The sequence below is a fragment of the Armigeres subalbatus genome, unplaced genomic scaffold, assembly GCF_024139115.2.
Source record: "Armigeres subalbatus isolate Guangzhou_Male unplaced genomic scaffold, GZ_Asu_2 Contig1847, whole genome shotgun sequence".
Classification (NCBI taxonomy): Eukaryota; Metazoa; Arthropoda; class Insecta; order Diptera; family Culicidae; genus Armigeres; species Armigeres subalbatus.
This window is the reverse complement of record NW_026942669.1, coordinates 267,008-284,823: the sequence shown is the minus strand read 5'-3', so window position 1 is coordinate 284,823 and position 17,816 is coordinate 267,008. Positions and strand designations below refer to the sequence as shown.

General features: G+C 39.5%; 2 protein-coding genes across 2 annotated transcripts; one reads left to right on the top strand and one right to left on the bottom strand.

Annotated features, from left to right (window-relative positions):
• Positions 1-1,111: 1,111 nt before the first annotated feature.
• Positions 1,112-3,154, bottom strand: LOC134203419 (zinc finger protein 502-like). Its single transcript, XM_062678302.1, has 3 exons — positions 2,916-3,154; positions 1,933-2,854; positions 1,112-1,443 (listed from the first exon to the last, which is right to left on the bottom strand). Exons 1-3 carry the CDS (start codon positions 3,024-3,026, stop codon positions 1,145-1,147), a joined length of 1,332 nt encoding a protein of 443 aa, XP_062534286.1. The 5' UTR covers positions 3,027-3,154; the 3' UTR covers positions 1,112-1,144.
• Positions 3,155-3,849: 695 nt separating this feature from the next.
• On the top strand, positions 3,850-5,457 carry LOC134203420 (10 kDa heat shock protein, mitochondrial-like). Its single transcript, XM_062678304.1, has 2 exons — positions 3,850-4,033; positions 4,518-5,457. Exons 1-2 carry the CDS (start codon positions 4,031-4,033, stop codon positions 4,815-4,817), a joined length of 303 nt encoding a protein of 100 aa, XP_062534288.1. The 5' UTR covers positions 3,850-4,030; the 3' UTR covers positions 4,818-5,457.
• Positions 5,458-17,816: the final 12,359 nt, after the last annotated feature.

The following is a 17,816-nucleotide window of genomic DNA, read 5'->3' as shown; positions in this document are numbered from 1 at the left end:
AAAGAAAACATTCTCGATTTCAATCGCATTGCATACGGTTCCGAAAAAATATTCATCTCGATATTGGATGACAATCATACGGGCGCTTGTCGTTTGACAACGAATCAACCATATGCGAGTCATCCGAAAACCGTATGATTTTCGTTAAAGGGCGTGTGCGAATCAATGTTCAGTTACTGTTGGGATGAATATTTGGCTCAGTGTACATAGCTAAAAGGAATACTCAACATCTTTCACTCAGTGAAAACCGCATCTTAATTCATCGTTCCAATAATTAGTAATCGAATTTAATAGATAGCACACACAAATTCAGGCTACTATGTTGCACTGCACGTTTCAGTAATGCCCTCAAAGAAGTTTAACGATCATGACTAAAGATTCGCAACCTGTATTAAAATCGATTACTAATTACTGGGACGATCAATCAACATGCGGTTTTCGTTGTGTGAAAGCTGTTGAGTAATCCTTTTAGCTATGTAGGTTTTCTTTTGTCCTGCGCCTAATGCGAAGCGTCATTTACAGTATACTGAAAAAATAAATTTCCCCATACTAATTTGCATGCAAACTTGAAATCGCTTGTGCTAAATCAGTTTTAATTTTTTTGAAGCCGGAGACGAGCCAGCCAGGGCTGAAAGTCTCCTTAATAAAGCCAAAAAAAAAAGATTTTTTGAACCACCCTAATGGCTACTCACTAATTTGGCTAGTTTCTCGCATAACTCAAAAAGTAAATCAATTTTTGATGCCTTTATTAGCTCTAACAGGAGATATCCCTTATTTCTTCGCTGTTGAAACTGATCGATATTTTTTGGAAAATATGCATTTTTCATGGTTGGCCGGTACACTTCCCCTACTTGTATTTTTTTTAACTTGTAACTTGTAGCTAATATTATTAGTCTAATTACGCTACAGGGCCCTTGAGGGAGAGTCATGACTTGCTACTCGCCGATTGACACCCTGGGGCAGTGTAACTATAAACACACGCTAAAGGCATTTTACTCAAACGCCACAATTACCTGAGAGACGTGACCCATCGTCGTTTTTTTTTAAATCTTAGATGAAATGTGCTAACTAGTCTCAAAGCTTTCTTTCACAAAATATAACGCGTTCCAAATCAGATTCAAAACTATTTGAACTATTTATCTATTTAATGTGTTTTTGAATGGCGCTTCAGTCCACTGCTGTCGGCAAATTTGGCCGGACAGGAACTGCACTTGTACGGTTTTTCACCACTGTGGACACGCCGATGAATAATCAACTTACCGGACGAGTAGAATCCCTTGTCACATTCCGTACAGCGGAAAGGTCTTTCGTTGCTGTGTGCTCGATAGTGCACTGTTCGTGAATAGTGCGTCCGGAATCGTTTCGGACACTCCGAACATGCATAAGGTCGCTCGCCCGTATGGTACCGAATGTGGTTTTTTAGGTTGCCACTTTCGGCGAATCCTGAAATAAATTGCATTTGTTGTAATAAAATAAAATGAAAACTTGAATGTGTAATAGCTATGAAGCGACACCAATATTGTTTGAATGTCTCGTCCTTTGTCTAATGCTAGATGTAAGTCTGTGCGACCACCTGTCTTACATAAGGCTATGAGTATTCGAACATTCTATAAACAGTGTATGTACATTGTCTTCCTTAGATTAATAATTCAACATTTTTGCTGGCCAGTAAACTCCAGTGCCTAACCCTCGTTACAGTGTTAAAAAAGAGGTGTAGCTAAGGGGAATGACGGCTTTGGCAGGTTTTGTTCTATTATTGTTAGGGGGTTTCTTATGACTGATTATGCTCAAATTTGGCATAAACATTCTTTTCATATCAAAGAATATTGTGGCAAAATTCATAAAATTTGGTCGACAAAACCCCCTCTGACAATAATAGAACAAAACCTGCCAAAGCCGTATTTTCCCCTATGTAAATAATAATTCAATTACCTTTTCCACATTGAGGACATAAATATGGTTTGGCCCCGACGTGGGTTCTCTCGTGTGCTGTCAAATTTCCGCGCTGGTGAAATCTCATCTCACAGTATTGGCACTTGTAGCGCTTCACTGCCGAATGGATTCTTATGTGACTGCGCAAACCAACCTTGTCCTTGAATGTACCCTGACAATGCGGACACTTGTACGGTTTCGGCTCAGACATGTGCTGAGTTTCGTGTTCATACTTTGCAGCGGGAACGGTGAACTCCTGAAAGCAGTACTCGCACATGAGATTATGAACCGTTGGAAGTGTGGCCAATGCGCCTGGACTTTGCTGTTCGCCACACTCGTCGGTAGATTCAGCCGCCGGATGGCAAACTTTCATGTGTCTATGTAGAAACTGAAGCTTCTCGAATGTTTTACCACATACCTCGCAGCGGATTGATTGGGATTCATCCGACACGGAGCCAGCATCTTGTGTTCCATCAAACGCTTCATAAGAGCTCGGTTCAATATCATTTGTGTAATTCGCTACGTTTGGTTCACTTGATCGAACCGGTAGAATATCACGTAGCGTTACTTTCTTGTCGTTAGTCTCGTCCTCTTCTAGTAACTCCGCGTCGCGATCTTGGTGCTCTTCTCTTTCAGCATCCGAAATATCTGGCCGAATAACCAAATGCTCCTCGAGAATGTCTGTGTCGGAAATTGTAGTGGAAATTTCTGAGTTCCGAACAATTTCCGTTTTCGGTGAAATAACTTCAACTGTCTGTTGAACTAGCGTGTCTGATTTTTGGTCTTCGTCTTCGGATCGAGGCCTCAACGTTGAAGGTCGACTAACTCGAAGAATATTGTTCTGAATGCATTTTTGTTTAAAGAGATGAGCTGCTTTCATATCATCATAGCAGGGAATGCAGAGAAAGTCTCCATGTTCAACCTATTGGGAAACGTAATTGAGGATGTGTGTACAACAAGCTTTGGATTAATAGGACGTATACCTCGATTCCGGTGACGGAAGTGAACATTTGATCCAGCCCATTAGGGTGCTGATAGATGGCTACCATGCCGGAACCTCGAGTTCGGCATGCCACACACAACGCACTAGTCATGGAAAACAAATTTTTAATTCAACACGGCAAATAACGATAAAACTAATTAAAAATTTCCATTGAATAAAAAATATAAAATGTTTTTGCATACACGCAAGGTTTGTTTTGAATACATTTTGACAGTTTTTCTTCAAAATCATAACAGTCAGCTGCATGTACACCAGATTTAGGGTAACGGAATGATTTATTTTCTTCTTTTTCTCCATTTTCTCACCTTTACCGACAAAAATGTCAACTATTTTTATTAGTTAAACTTATTTTGTAACTTTTAAAGGCTCTAACAATTTGAATATGGAAAACAAAACAGGAGCATGTGTGAACTGGCTTTTGATTTTTTTCAAAAATGTTAATAATAAGGGTTTTTTTTGGGAAGGTGCTAAGTCCGCAAATAATTTAAATTAGATGAAGCATTGATTGAGCAAATATAAAAATTTGACGGGAAAATTTATTCTTTTTATTATGAGACTTGCTGGGTGACTGCGCTGGTTTATTTTTGAAGGGGAAAAATAGTTCAGATTACGTTTTATGTATCACAACTCACAAGAACTTGATATCGAAGTTTACCCATATATTATTTTTATTTATTATGACATAAAGTAAGAAACCTCGTAATCTTAACATATGTCCATAACACACTGCAGTAAACTGAGATCCATTTTACTTTTAAACCACAACCTTTTCAATTTGTATAAATTACGCCATTAATAAGTGCTTCGGCAAGCGAATGGACTGAAATGGTGTACAGCCCTATCTTTCACTTCGCACGACACGCACACAACCGAGAATCCGCACAGTTCACAAAACCTTTTTCTTCTCTTGCTTCTTTTATTTCATCATTCGCTGTCAGATCGTCTTTCTGGAAAGTCGCGTGGTAGACGACTCCAAGTTCCTCGTCAGTTCGCAATCTTCTGGTTCAGTGAAAATATTAATTAAAAACTGTCCTAGTGTGGATCATAGCATTTGTTAATCTAGCATCATCAATTTAGATCAAATTTCAATTGAAAATGGTAAGTTTGTTATATGTTTATTTTCTTTCTAAACGGGATGACGAAATTTGGAGTAATTCGTGATTATGATTTTATTTCGTGTTGAGAGCAAAAAAGATAGAACATGCTTTAAAATTTGCATGTTCAATCGTCCTGATTACGTAATAACACCGGCTCATGTTTCTCTTCACTATCATCATGTCTGACAAATTTCTAGAAGCAACCTACTTATGCTCTTGGCAACAGCATGGAATTTCGAGGTTATGTTAATGCAGGGCTGGAAGAGGATTATTAAAATGTTTTAAGCTACCACGCTTGACTGTAATAATAATTATTAATCGACTTTTCCTATCGCAAATGACAAAGTTGTAATCCAGAATCTTTCAAAAAGTACCGTTAAGGAAGGGCTTAAATAAGTAATTTTGATATTACGTAATTTTTGGACATTGTCCTTCTATGTTAGAAATTCGGTACATGTTTGTTATTATCTTTTCTCTTTCCTCAGGCATCCAAGCGTTTGATTCCTCTTTTGGACCGTGTACTGGTGCAACGCGCTGAAGCCCTCACTAAAACAAAAGGCGGTATTGTGCTCCCGGAGAAAGCCCAATCGAAGGTGCTGGAAGGGACCATTGTAGCCGTCGGACCCGGTGCCCGTAATAGTCAAACTGGTCAGCATGTCCCATTGGCAGTGACGGTTGGCGAAAAGGTCCTGCTGCCAGAGTATGGGGGCACTAAGGTAGACTTAGGCGACAGCAAAGAGTACCATTTGTTCCGCGAGACGGACATTCTTGCCAAAATCGAATAGAACCAGGGGTACGACGGTGATTGTTGTCCTCGGAAGGGGATCAATTTCATCCGCATACGTCATCCGACGAGGAAGGGAGAGTTGGTCGAGGTACGACTTTGAAAGTTTTATTTGAATAATTCTAAGATTAAGGGCGATCGATGGCTTCTTTTGTTTTGAAAAGGACTCTGGAATGTGGTTTAGTGGTAATTGTTCCGTGTGTACATAGTAAACGAGAAATCAACTGAATGAATGTTTCCTTGGATTGAAGTGCGCGTTACCAGAGCATTTGCATTTAAATCGATTGGGCTTTGTTTGATGCTGTGCTTCAATACATATAAATCTCCGATAAGTTATCAGCCGTGTGGACCACCAAAGATTGCAGGACCATCTTTGCTGCTCCTTTCACGTTTGAGCTTTTTCTCTTTGAAATACGACACAAAAATCTCGAAGAGAAGACTTGGAGCCCCGTTTTCTTCTGTAGAGGTATCGATTGCTAGGTTACCGGTGCATTAGAACGAAGGTTGTCCCGTCTCGAAGATTTGGCTTCAGGGGTAGACTGCGCGCGCGAATAGAGATTGAATATCGAATAGATGAAACTAGGAGTACGATTCTATTAGTTTATTTTTCTGGTAAAAATAAAAGCTACACAAATTTACAAGAGCGAAACTGCATACAGGAGATATCCGAAAGCCGATGCATTATCAAGCCTATGAAAAAATGTGATTCACTTCATGCTTTGTCCAATTTATTAACTTTGGAGCCCCGCACTAGCCCAACACTAAAAACGTAGGCTGCTCCATGGCGAAAAAATCTGAAACTGTATGTTTCAATCGACGATATTCTATAAGGAGCGATTGACCGTGATCCAAACCGTGAGCTGCTATGGCGGCCTTTAACCATGGACCACTGATGACGGTGCCTTGCTAGTCCAAAGAGGCACTCTGATATGCAGAGTAGGTACCCTCAATGACCTACTAGTATGACGGTTTCGATCAGCTGTCTTTGCCAGGCTAAAAATCACCAGTGAATGATGGTGTTGACAGAAACGACCAGAGAATTCAGAATAACGCTCCTTTGTGTGATGCCCATTTAAGCAGTTCCGGCACAGCAATTGGCTTCTGAGGAACCCTTTCCTTTCGAACGATGGCATCGCTTGAAAAACACTGCACTCTAACGCAGCGTTCCGCAGTGGACAGGTGTTACCAATTAACATAGTCCATCATCATTAGTCTTCACTCCAGCACATTTTAGGTAGGATCTTCTAAAACTGAAATAAGAGCTTGATATTCTTGGCTTCCTAGAACCGTATTTCTTGATCTGGTTTGAAACTTGAGTGATCTCTTTTTAGGACTACTGGCTGCTATTGCCTTAATCTGTTGCTAGGTTAGAATTTGGTCGACTTCTTTTATTTCTATGTCCTCTGTCCTCTAGTATCTGGTTCGGAGAGCAACTTTGTGACTGGAAACTCAGTCACCGGAAGAAGGTCAGTCACAGACAGATGGGAGCAAAGATTTATGGAATTGGCCAAGTTGGCTGCAGTTAAAGGTCACCTTTTGATTGAGCCTTATAGGGAGTTACCTTAGGTGACCGTATTATACCTCCCAACTTCATCGATCAACATCGAGGAGTAAAACGTGCATGTTAGAATTGAATTGGCCGATTCCCACGTAGCGTTTTTTTTTAACTCTGTGTGCACTCAGCGTTAAAAAGACGCAGGTGTGCATCGGGAAAAAGCGGTAACGCAGCGTAGCCGTGCTGAAAAGACGGTAAGTGGGCATCGGGACTTAGTAGCCCGTTTTTGGTCCTGCGATGAGGTCAGAGTTACTGTAATCCATTCGCCGCTAAAAGTACGCTGTGAAGAGCGTATTGTTCAAATGTTCCGCCGTGGGAAGGACGGCTTTTACACATTTTCGCTGCCAAACGCTGAAGGCGTTTTGGATCGAATTGGCGAGTCACAGCATCGCAGTTCGTCATCTTCAAAGTACGGAGTGCATGTTAGCGAAAAATGTAGAGCTCTATGGTCAATCCTGTTTTGTTATGGATGAGAATCTTCACATAAGTCATATGGCCAAGGCAAGGCCGAGGTTACCCAAATTCAACCGAAACGCTGCTATCTACCACACCACTAAGTAGCTCCACCCACCAAGTAATGCCGAGGCGGAAGTGAAAACATGTTTCGGCATGTTCTGGTCTGTGAGGATGATAGAGGAAAGGAGATAGGAAACGGCTTGAGAAGTTTCTCAAAAACAAATTATTCAAATGCAGGGCTGTTACAAACTGAGCAAATTTCATTCCGCGAAATCCGCGACTGCAAAACAACACCGCGATAAAGAGAAAATTAATGGCCTTAGTACTTAGAAACATATTTCAATATAAAACTACACCGGAATTAAAAAAGATTTTTTTTTACTGCTGAAATAATGTATGTATCAAGCAGGACTAATTTCATGATTTTAAAATAAATGGGTCCTTGCATTTCTAATAGCAAATTAACTGTGAAGAAGCCTGTACTGCCCCTATTCGCATAACAGTCCCATGTCGAAAAACTACAAACGGAGAAAATTGCGATTCAAACAATGGAACACTTTTTGGTATATAATACAGTTGGACCGATGTGCGAATATATTTGGTTTCTATCGTGAACATATTCGCACACTAGTCCCACTGTGTTTCCCAGTGTTTGTTTGCAAGTCTGTCAAACTTATCGCGGTTTCGTAACGTAAGAAATTATTGAAAAAGTTTGTTTTACGGAGCGCCAGGCATGTCGGCATTGCAATATTACAAGTATACGGAAGGGCAAGTGAAGAGGAATCATCCAATGATGACTTTATCGGATTTGACAAAGATTTTACTGTTGATCGATTTCCAGTCAATACGCATTTTTGGCGTATTCTGGACAAGCACTTGCTGTTTTCGAATCTAATACAACGGAGTGTGAGAATCGTAGCAGTAACCATAATCTGGATACCACTGGATTGATTGGATACAGGTTACAGCTAGAGTCCTATAAGAAGAGTAACGTCATGTGCCACGTTTGACAGGTCTCCTGCTCGTTTGGAACGCGCATTTGTATGGAACTGACAGACGATTCTGTTCCAATTCTGACACTTTACGACACTGTTATTATAGTCACTGTAGTTACAGCCAGAATAAGGCATTTTATGAGACGTTTCGCGGTGGCCCGTTTATTTACTTCTAATGTTTTGTTTTGGTATGATTCTGCGTGAACATTCCGTTAGGTCCGAACACAAAATAATGTTTGTAACGTTTTACTTTTCATTCGTGTTTTCTTCAGCATTTCATGCTTAGAATGCAATTATATGAATTATTTAACGATACATTTTAGGAATCATATGAAAAACTATGTTCTAAAACCCTGGTAGACGAAAAGTAAAACAGGCAGAATTGATTATGGGACCCATCGGAATGTTCGGCGCGAAATTACCAAACAAACGGGCTCCCACTAATTGTCAAAGTAGATAAACACGAGAAAAGCAGCTGTTTCGATCTGTCTCATAAAATGCCTTATATCGACGAGCTCAGTAGCGAAGAAGAAGAGCTGGGATCGGATGGAAGTTTTTTTGAGGTTAACCAAAGAAAGCGGAAACGAACACAAAAAGAAAAACTACAGAAGAAACGCGAAAAGTAACGACGTCTGAGACACAGGTTGTTAACACGGAAGCTGACAAGTACCCATTTAATGGGTTTCATATACCCATTTTTTGCTTCAATACCGATATGTCAAATAATGGGTGATTTTTTATCAACACAAAATGAGTATTTTCACCTCATTATAGAGAATGTCCTCTGATAATAAATAATGGGTAAATCGTACCCTTCTAAAAGTTCAAAAATAAAAGCAGCCATTTTGCCTGCCTTCTGCTGTAGAAAAACAAATCTCTTTAAAATCGGCACAAAAAACTAGTTTAATGTTCAATTATGGAGGAATTGCAACGCTGGGCTGTCAGAATAAGGTATGTGTAATTATTGGCAGCTGAAATAGCTGAATAAAAGATTTTTTGCTCATTACAGAAACACAATACGGATGATGCAAAAAGTGGCGGATCAGAACACTTCACCTGTAGCAAGTATTTTGGGAGCTGCTATCTGAGGAGACAGCATAATCCAGAATACCGACGGAACCGGGCGATCCATAGAGTGCAGGATAAAGTGTTTAAAACACCGCTGTGCGATTTTACCAAGAAAGAAAATCAAACAATTGATGTGGAAAAATGTAAGGTTTTTTTTATCCGGATGCTGTATAAATCACTATCATGTTTAGATTAAATAAAAAGCCATGTTCCGATAAACTGTTATGTTTTGTATTTACTTAAAATTTCCTTCAAAATATTGAATAAATTGCAATTTCGAAAGACCTTTTTTCAAAAAATAATGGGTAAATTTCATACATTTTCTGCCATAGAACGTTGCGTAAAATTTACTCATTTTTTGAAGTTCAATGAGAGTACCCATTAATGAGTAAATGCGATTTACCCATTAAATGAGTTATGCCGCTTTTCTTCGAAATGGGTACGAAAGTACCCATTAATGGGTAAATGGAGGCTTCCGTGAATAGCAAGATGCGAATGCAAATTTGATTGTAATCATACACTCAAAATAATTTTCACTTTAATTCCACTATAAAAAGTCATGTAGACTTTAAAAATCGAAACTTTCATCGGCCTTACTGGAATCAAATAAAACTTACTCAAATTCATTAGAGAAATAATATCTATATACTCTTCTAGTGAATTCTACTCAGAATGAATGTATGAAAAATATATGAGTGGGGTTCTCAGAGCGAAATGTATGTTTATCAACTATCGCTAATGAAACCTTTTGCAAAAGCATTATGAGAACGATTTGCGAAGCAAAATGTTGGAGTATGAAATAGTTTTCTACTCCTATTTTTGCCCTCGTCCGCTTCTAGTGGACGGGATGCACATCACTAATAGGAATATTATAGAAAAAAATTATCAAAGTTTCACTTAAAATTTAAGTACATGGCCAAACAAAAATTCACTTAAATTTTATTTTATTTGTGCCATCACTAATAAATCATTTAACTTTTACATCCGAAACTACATGGAAAATATCTGCATATGTTTTCAAGTAGCTTCTAAGTGAACATTATTTTGAGTGTACTATTTCTAAAGATGAACACCGTCATGTAGGGTAAATCACTACTTGGGCCTATGGACCCGGTTCCCGGCTCACTGCACAGAAAATTAATGATTTAAACTGTTTGGAAGTCGTAGGTTTATGGTTGATAATTTTTAAAAAGTCTCCCATTTATTTTTCACAATACTCAATATTTTTCTATCACTTGTTTTACTCCTAATTGATTCAATTGTAGAAAATAAAAATGTAGAATTCAAAATTTCACTCTCCGATGCCACACCACTGAGCCGGAGTGATTCTTTCCACTTTTACAAAACGGTATTATCAAATAAACACCTACCTGAAAATCGTCACAGTGCTCGATACAACCTTTGCATGAAGCTGTTAACACAGATAACAGACATCCAGGCTAGAACAAATTTTACTCAAAAAGCTGTGTAAATCAAAGTACATTAGAATACTGACTGTGGCAATACGTCGTTTGGTGGCGCTAGGTGTCATTCATGGCGTCAAAAACGTGAAAAAACAAACTCTGCAAAACGCATTTTCGTACCTTCAAACAACCTTATTCAATTGCCAAGTAAAGTTTCTGCTAGGTACTAATGCCACTTCTCATATTGTTTAATAAATAAATGCTTATAATAGTATTTTCAGATTGCGATTAGTTAAAATTGTTAAGTACTGGCAAAGAGAGATAGTGTTCCAAATAATTGATTACTGCCGGAAATGCTATTTATATTCTTACTTATACACAACCTGAATTGAATAACTAAACGGGACATGAAAAATTGAAGAATCATGAATATACTTGAGCACAAAGTATGGCCTTTTCATCCTTTTAGTGCTTCGCAGCTGGCTGTTACGATGACTGTGGCCTAATGGAAAGGATGGTAAAGATTCAGAAGAAGTAACAATAATGAAAATACCAACAAAGGCGGTAGCTGCTGTTCACAAAGTTTGACAAAGTTTAACGAAACATCTCAGGGAACATCTATAAACTTCATAACGTGGCCTGAAGTGTGAAAATTTATACAAAAATTCTAGATACCTAATTCATATACAAAGTGTAACATAGGAGAGAGGAGGTGTCATACATGATCGTTTTGGCGTTACGTAATTAATGGACCTTCCCTCATCACAAAACGAACTATGCGCTCCATGATGGCAGAGAAATCGCTTGCGTAGTGTGAGAAAGAAACATCACATATGGAATTGAAAACAGAGTGAGGAGGAGGATCTGTTGTTTATGTCTATGGTCTATTTTGACAGCTTCTTGATGAGAGAAACTATGCGATGCCAGCGCCTCCACGTGATTGCCACTTGTGTTGCGTTTCAAAATGTCCGTTAAATTCCTTACACACGATTGAGAACGGACTTGTATGTCTGTTCTCTGTGCTGTTAATCACCACACCATAATTCTAAACACCCGCACTTCAATTATTCTTATTTGTTCGTTTCACTAGAACTTATTTAAACATACTAGAATACATTTTAAAATGTATTCACAAACCGAACAAAAATTCACCTCGGCCCAAGAACTTCTAGCCGCACCGTGCTGCCAAAAGGCCTTCATCGTTAATAGGAAAATTGTCTAATATGTTGACGTTATCATGTTATTTATAGTTCTCTCGATTTTAAAAGGTGAAATAAATATTGTTTTAAAGTATTTGGAAGAAATTTGGATGAGTTTATATATCTTCGCAACAATGATTATGAATAATACCATCTGGCATCTTGTTGTCGTGGAACGTGCATATTTTTGTTTACATCGCATTTTCTACCGTCCCGAGAGAGAATGAGAGTAAAATGTTGAGAGATTGAGTGAAATTTTGCTTAGGCCGGAAACTGGTTTTTTGTATGCCGGATTGGGAATCGCTATGACTGAAATGAGTGCTGCACCTCGTTAATTTAAATCAAATAGAAGCTTCTTTGAACGATATTTAGCACGAATAGCTTTTTTTTTAAGCAGAAGTGAACCCCAATGCAGTATTATACAGCCTACAAATTTCAGAAAAAGTTGCTTCCTATCATAAATATCAATTAAATAATGCAGTCGTACGCATGTTAGGCCGGGAATGGGGTAAGAAACCCTACATGATCATTTTTGGAAATTAAGTTTCAGCGAGCAAAGAGATTTCATAAGGAAAATGGTGCAACGTAGTTCGGCAAAAGCACGGCGCGTGAATAGATTCGTTGAAAATGAGCTGAAAAAGAATTTTTCATATGTTTTGCCTTTCTCGTATACAAAGTATACGTAAAGGCTATATGTTCGCTCCAAAAACGAACTTTTTATAGGAGTCCCGGAGACCCATAGTGTTATATATCGATCGACTCAGCTCGACGAATTGAAGTGATGTCTGTGTGTATGTGTGTGCGCAAAATAATCTCACTCATTTTTTAGGCACTTATGCTTAACCGATTCGCTCGCAACAAGTTGCATTTGACGCGAAATCTTGTCCCATTGTTTCGTATTAAAAATTGGCCGAATCGGACTATGGGCTTCGGAGTTATGGCCAAAATATATTTTTTTACAACAAAAAATCTTAGTCACTTTTTAGACACTTACTCTTAGCTGATTTACTCGCAACAAGTTTCATTCAACGCAGAATTTTGTCCCATTGTTTCGTATTGCAAATTGGACAGATCGGACTATGGGTTTCGAAGTTATGGCCAAAATCCACTTTTTCACATGATAAACACGTACAAAATTCTCACTCATTTTTCAGGCACTTATCCTTAACCGATTTGCTCGCAACAAGTTTCGTTCGACGCGAAATCCTGTCCCATTGTTTCGTATTGAAAATTGGTCGAATCGAACTATGGGATTCGAAGTAATGGCCAAAATACATTTGTTGACAAGAAAAATTCTCATTCATTTTTTAGGCACTTACTTTTAGCCGATTTGCCTGCAACAAGTTGCATTCGACGCAGAATCTTGTTCCATTGTTTCGTATTGAAAATTAAACAGATCGGTATTAAACAGATATGGCCAAAGTTTATTTTTTGCCTTTTTGCCTTTCTCGTATACAAAGTATACGTAAAGGCTATATGTTCGCTCCAAAAACGAACTTTTTATAGGAGTCCCGGAGACCCATAGTGTTATATACCGATCGACTCAGCTCGACGAATTGAAGTGATGTCTGTGTTTTTTTTTTTTGCAAGGGAGAATGCATTTACACACTAACCCAGTACACGTGCATTGTAGTTGCCAAACTACCACACGGAAGTGTACTGGAGTGTCGGACTCGACCATACCGGTAATACCGACTAAACTCCCTTGGGCTCCACCATCGTTTCCCCCAGGAACTACCTCGCAGTACTACTTCTGGGGGGATGGCAGTACTAAGCGTACTCGCTCATTATCGCTCACACAGGCACTCGTCCCACGCGAGACTGACTTGGGTGCTCGCACACCATTCACTCCATTTGAGTCTTACTTGGATGCTCTCCCGGGCGCTCCGCTGCCATGCCTCGAGGTGTCAATAGCGGTAACTGCCTGGGCCTACAGATATTACGCTACGACACTCCTGCCTCAGCACGAGCAGATCAATCACACCACTGCCGAAGCAGACCACACGCTACCCTGCCGAAGCAGGGACACTCCCCATGCACCACATGTGCACAACTGTAGGTGTGTGGGTACAACCCACTGCTACCCTGCCGCCGAAGCAGCTTCTCCAAAGACCATTCGCTCCATGTGACCCTTTTCGGGTGCTCACTCTAACACTCCACTGCAATGCCTCGAGGTGTCGATGGGTACCTCGACTCCTACCTCAGCATGTGCAGTCCATACTCAGACTTCTGCTGCGCTTCGAGGTGACAATAGCGGTGACACGCTATGACACTCCTGCCTCAGCACAACCAGATCACTCACTCCCTGCCGAAGCAGCTCACGCGCTACCCTACCGAAGTAGGGACACTCCCCAACTCACTCTAACACTCCACTGCCATGCCTCGAGGTGTCGATAGCGGTATGTAGGGACAAATCAACCATACTACGCTACGACACTCCTACCTTAGCATGTGCAGTCTATACTCAGACTTCTGCTGCGCTTCGAGGTGACAATAGCGGTGACGCGCTATGACACTCCTGCCTCAGCACAAACAGATCATTCACTCCCTGCCGAAGCAGCTCACGCGCTACCCTACCGAAGTAGGGACACTCCCCATGCCAATTGGCACTCCCTGGGCTTGTGCTTTTGAAGCGGCACACAGTCGCTTTGATAGAGTCTGATTACGGGCACTTGTGGTTTTTGGGAGGGATTTTAGCAGAGCCCACTGCTAAATCCCACCACGCCCTAGGCAGTTCTCCCTGACTCGCAGACAGCTGGGGAGGGGTCGTCAAGCCCTTGGACATGGTCCATGCTGTCCCTGCTGCCCCAAAGTGATGTCTGTGTGTGCGTGTGTGTGTGTATGTGTGTGCGCAAAATAATCTCACTCATTTTTCAGACACTTATCCTTAACCGATTTGCTCGCAACAAGTTTCATTCGACGTAGAATCTTGTCCCATTGTTTCGTATTGAAAATTGGCCGAATCGGACTATGGGATTCAGAGTTATGGCCAAAATTATTTTTTTTACATAAGAAACACGTACAAAATTCTCACTCATTTTTCAGGCACTTATCTTTAACGGATTTTCGCAACAAGTTGCATTCGACGCGAAATCTTGTCCCATTGTTTCGTATTGAAAATTGGCGGAATCGGACTATGGGATTCGGAGTTATGGCCAAAATATATTTTTTCATAAGAAAAATTCTCACTCACTTTTTAGGCACTTACTCTTAGCTGATTTACTCGCAACAAGTTTCATTCGACGTAGAATATTGTCCAATTATTTCGTATTGAAAATTGGCCCAATCGGACTAAGGGTTTCGAAGTTATGGCTAAAATTATTTTTTTTTTACATAAGACACACGTACAAAATTCTTACTCATTTATCAGGCACTTATCTTTAACGGATTTTCTCGCAACAAGTTGCATTCGACGCGGAATCTTGTCCCATTGTTTCGTATTGAAAATTGGCGAAATCGGACTATGGAGTTGTGGCCAAAATACATTTTTCAAAATCTCACTCATTTTAGTCACATATGTACCTTCAGCCGATTTGCTCGCAAGAAGTTGCATTCGATGCAGAATCCGGTCCCATTGTTTCCTGTTGAAAATTCGCCGGATCGGACGATAGGCTCAGAAGTTATGGTCAAAATACTTTTTTTCACCAAAAGTGCGTAGAAATTACTCACTCGAAAGAAACGAGAAAGGTACCATCACCGCTAGGTGGATTAATCTGGGTTTTTTAATTTACTTTAACAAACGGAGATGAAATACGGGTGAGTAAAATATTTTTTGTGAACACTATCGGCTATGGAAGCAACTGTGGGTAAGGTCTAACCGTACAACAGTAGAATATTTAAAAAAAAACCCGACTTAATCCACCTACAGTGAATGGAACCCTTCTTATAACAACCAAAAATACACCAAAAACAAATCTTACAATTGTATTGTTTATCGCTTAGATATTGATTATTTTTCCTCGCGTTAGAAGAATATAAAACAATCACGCTAGCTGATTATCACGAACAGTAGAAAGATCAATAACAGTAGCTCTACCGGAGCAATTGATTTTCTGCCCTTACGTTAGGTGAACAATGACAAAATACGTCGTAACCGATCTAAACTTTGTTCTCGCGTCAACATTAACATGCTAGTTACTTGGATTACATCACTTACCAAAGTGAATCCTGATCTAAGTAATGACACTTCCTCTCCCTACTTACAATACTCCTTCCCGTAACAACCGTAGAGATGCAGACGATTCGTCGGTCTCTAAAACAACGGTTGTTACACTAACATTCCTTCCCTTCCCTCGATGATCGTAAGGACGTGGCCGGCGCCGTTATTGACCCATAAAAAGTTGAGCTTTCGAAACGTGCACATTGAGGATGGAGTGCTAATCCCAAGTCCCATCTGTTGGTTCCCTGTGCAATTCCGCTAGTTCTGGTCAATCACGGAGTAGCAACTACGAATTGTACGGTCATCTCATGCTCATGCTCATGCTCATGCTACAGTGAATGGAACCCTTCTTACACTTTTGAAAGGTTATGGGTGCACTGCATATTACAATTTTTATGCATAAACATGATCTTCAATTGGATAACAAATAAATGAAGTTTTTATGCTCGAAAAAAAGTTCGAATCTACAGTTGGTATTTTTTTTCGGATTTCAGATATATCAGCAGGATCCAACATCTGATTGAAAAAAAAAATGCATTTCATGGCAATATTTTAGCTTCCGCTTATAGTTAAGAGAGCTGAATCAGATAGCAAACTATTGAGATCTTGAAGTGGCACTATCTTGTAACATACACATTTTATATCTAGTTCTTTGATCTGAGTTGAAAGGTATGCGATTATGGTAATAGTAAAAGGAAAAAAAATCTAGTTTTATAAAAATATTATTTAATATTTTTACAAATAAAATAATTCAAGCAGCATCAAGACACAAGTGTGAAAGTCGTATATTAATAGAAAGCGAAATAAACATAAAGCAAACATTGGTCGCTAAGGAAACGCTTGTGATAATTTTTTATCGTCTTCAATATAAAAAAAAAGGGATATTTATGGATTTTTTTAAATTTTCAATAAAAATGCACAAATGCTGCAGATTTGCTTTGCAATCAAGCCCGATGATTTGCAACCGTTGAAGCCCGAAAGAGTTCAAATCGAACCATAGATGGCTGAGATATTGATATGGCAATTTCTTATTAGTTTTCTAAAAATATGCCTCATGTTCGTACTTCACAGATATCTCGGAAGCTAAATGTCCGATTACAAAAACATTTTAAAGCGTTCAATGGCAAAGACATAGCTTTCGTTTAAAGTTAAAATCATGCAAATCGGTTCACAGACAGCTGAGATCTTGATGTGACATTATTTTGCCAATGATGTGAACAAAATACGTCTAATGCTTTATGTTCGTATTTCACAGATATCTCTGGAACCCAATATCTGACTGGAAAAAAAATTGATGGGTGCTATCGCGAAGCCATAGCTTTCGTACAAAAATGAAAGCGTGCAAATCGGATCACAGACGGTTGCGATCATTATGTGGCATTATTTTGTTAGTTTTCTGAAAATGCACTTAAGATTCGTATTTCACGAATATTTCTGAAATTAAATGTCCGATTGCAAAAAAAATTCAATGCGTTCAATGGCAAAGACATAGCTTTCGTTTAAAGATAAAATCATGCAAATCGGTTCACAGACGCCTGAGATCTTGATGTGACATTATTTTGCACTTAATGTTCGTATTTCTCGAATATCTCGGAAACTAAATGTCCGATTGCAAAAAAATTTCAATGCGTTCAATGGCAAAGGCATAGCTTTCGTTTAAAGATAAAATCATGCAAATCGGTTCACAGGCGGCTGAGATCTAGATGTGACATTTTTTGTAACGCACACACGCACACACGCACACACGCACACACGCACACACACACACACACACACACACACACACACACACACACACACACACACACATACATACACATGCTCAGTTCGTCGAGCTGAGTTGATTGGTATATATGACTTGGGTCTCCGAGTCTCGGATAAAAAGTCGATTTTTCAAGTGATCTTAATACCCTTCTTAGGGTGTAAGAAGGGTAAAAAATGTTTTTATATTATCTTACAGTAACATTATTTACCGATGTCTCGACTCTGGAAACCCAATACCTTCAAAACGTGGCAAACACGAAAGAAGTAAGGCCAAAAGAGAAGCTGTGAAGTCTCACATCCTATCTCACAACCCGTCGATGTCCCACTATCGCAGAGCACATGCGCCAAACAGATTGTACCTTCCATCTGATCTGACGGAATCTTCGATGCATTATCAGGCG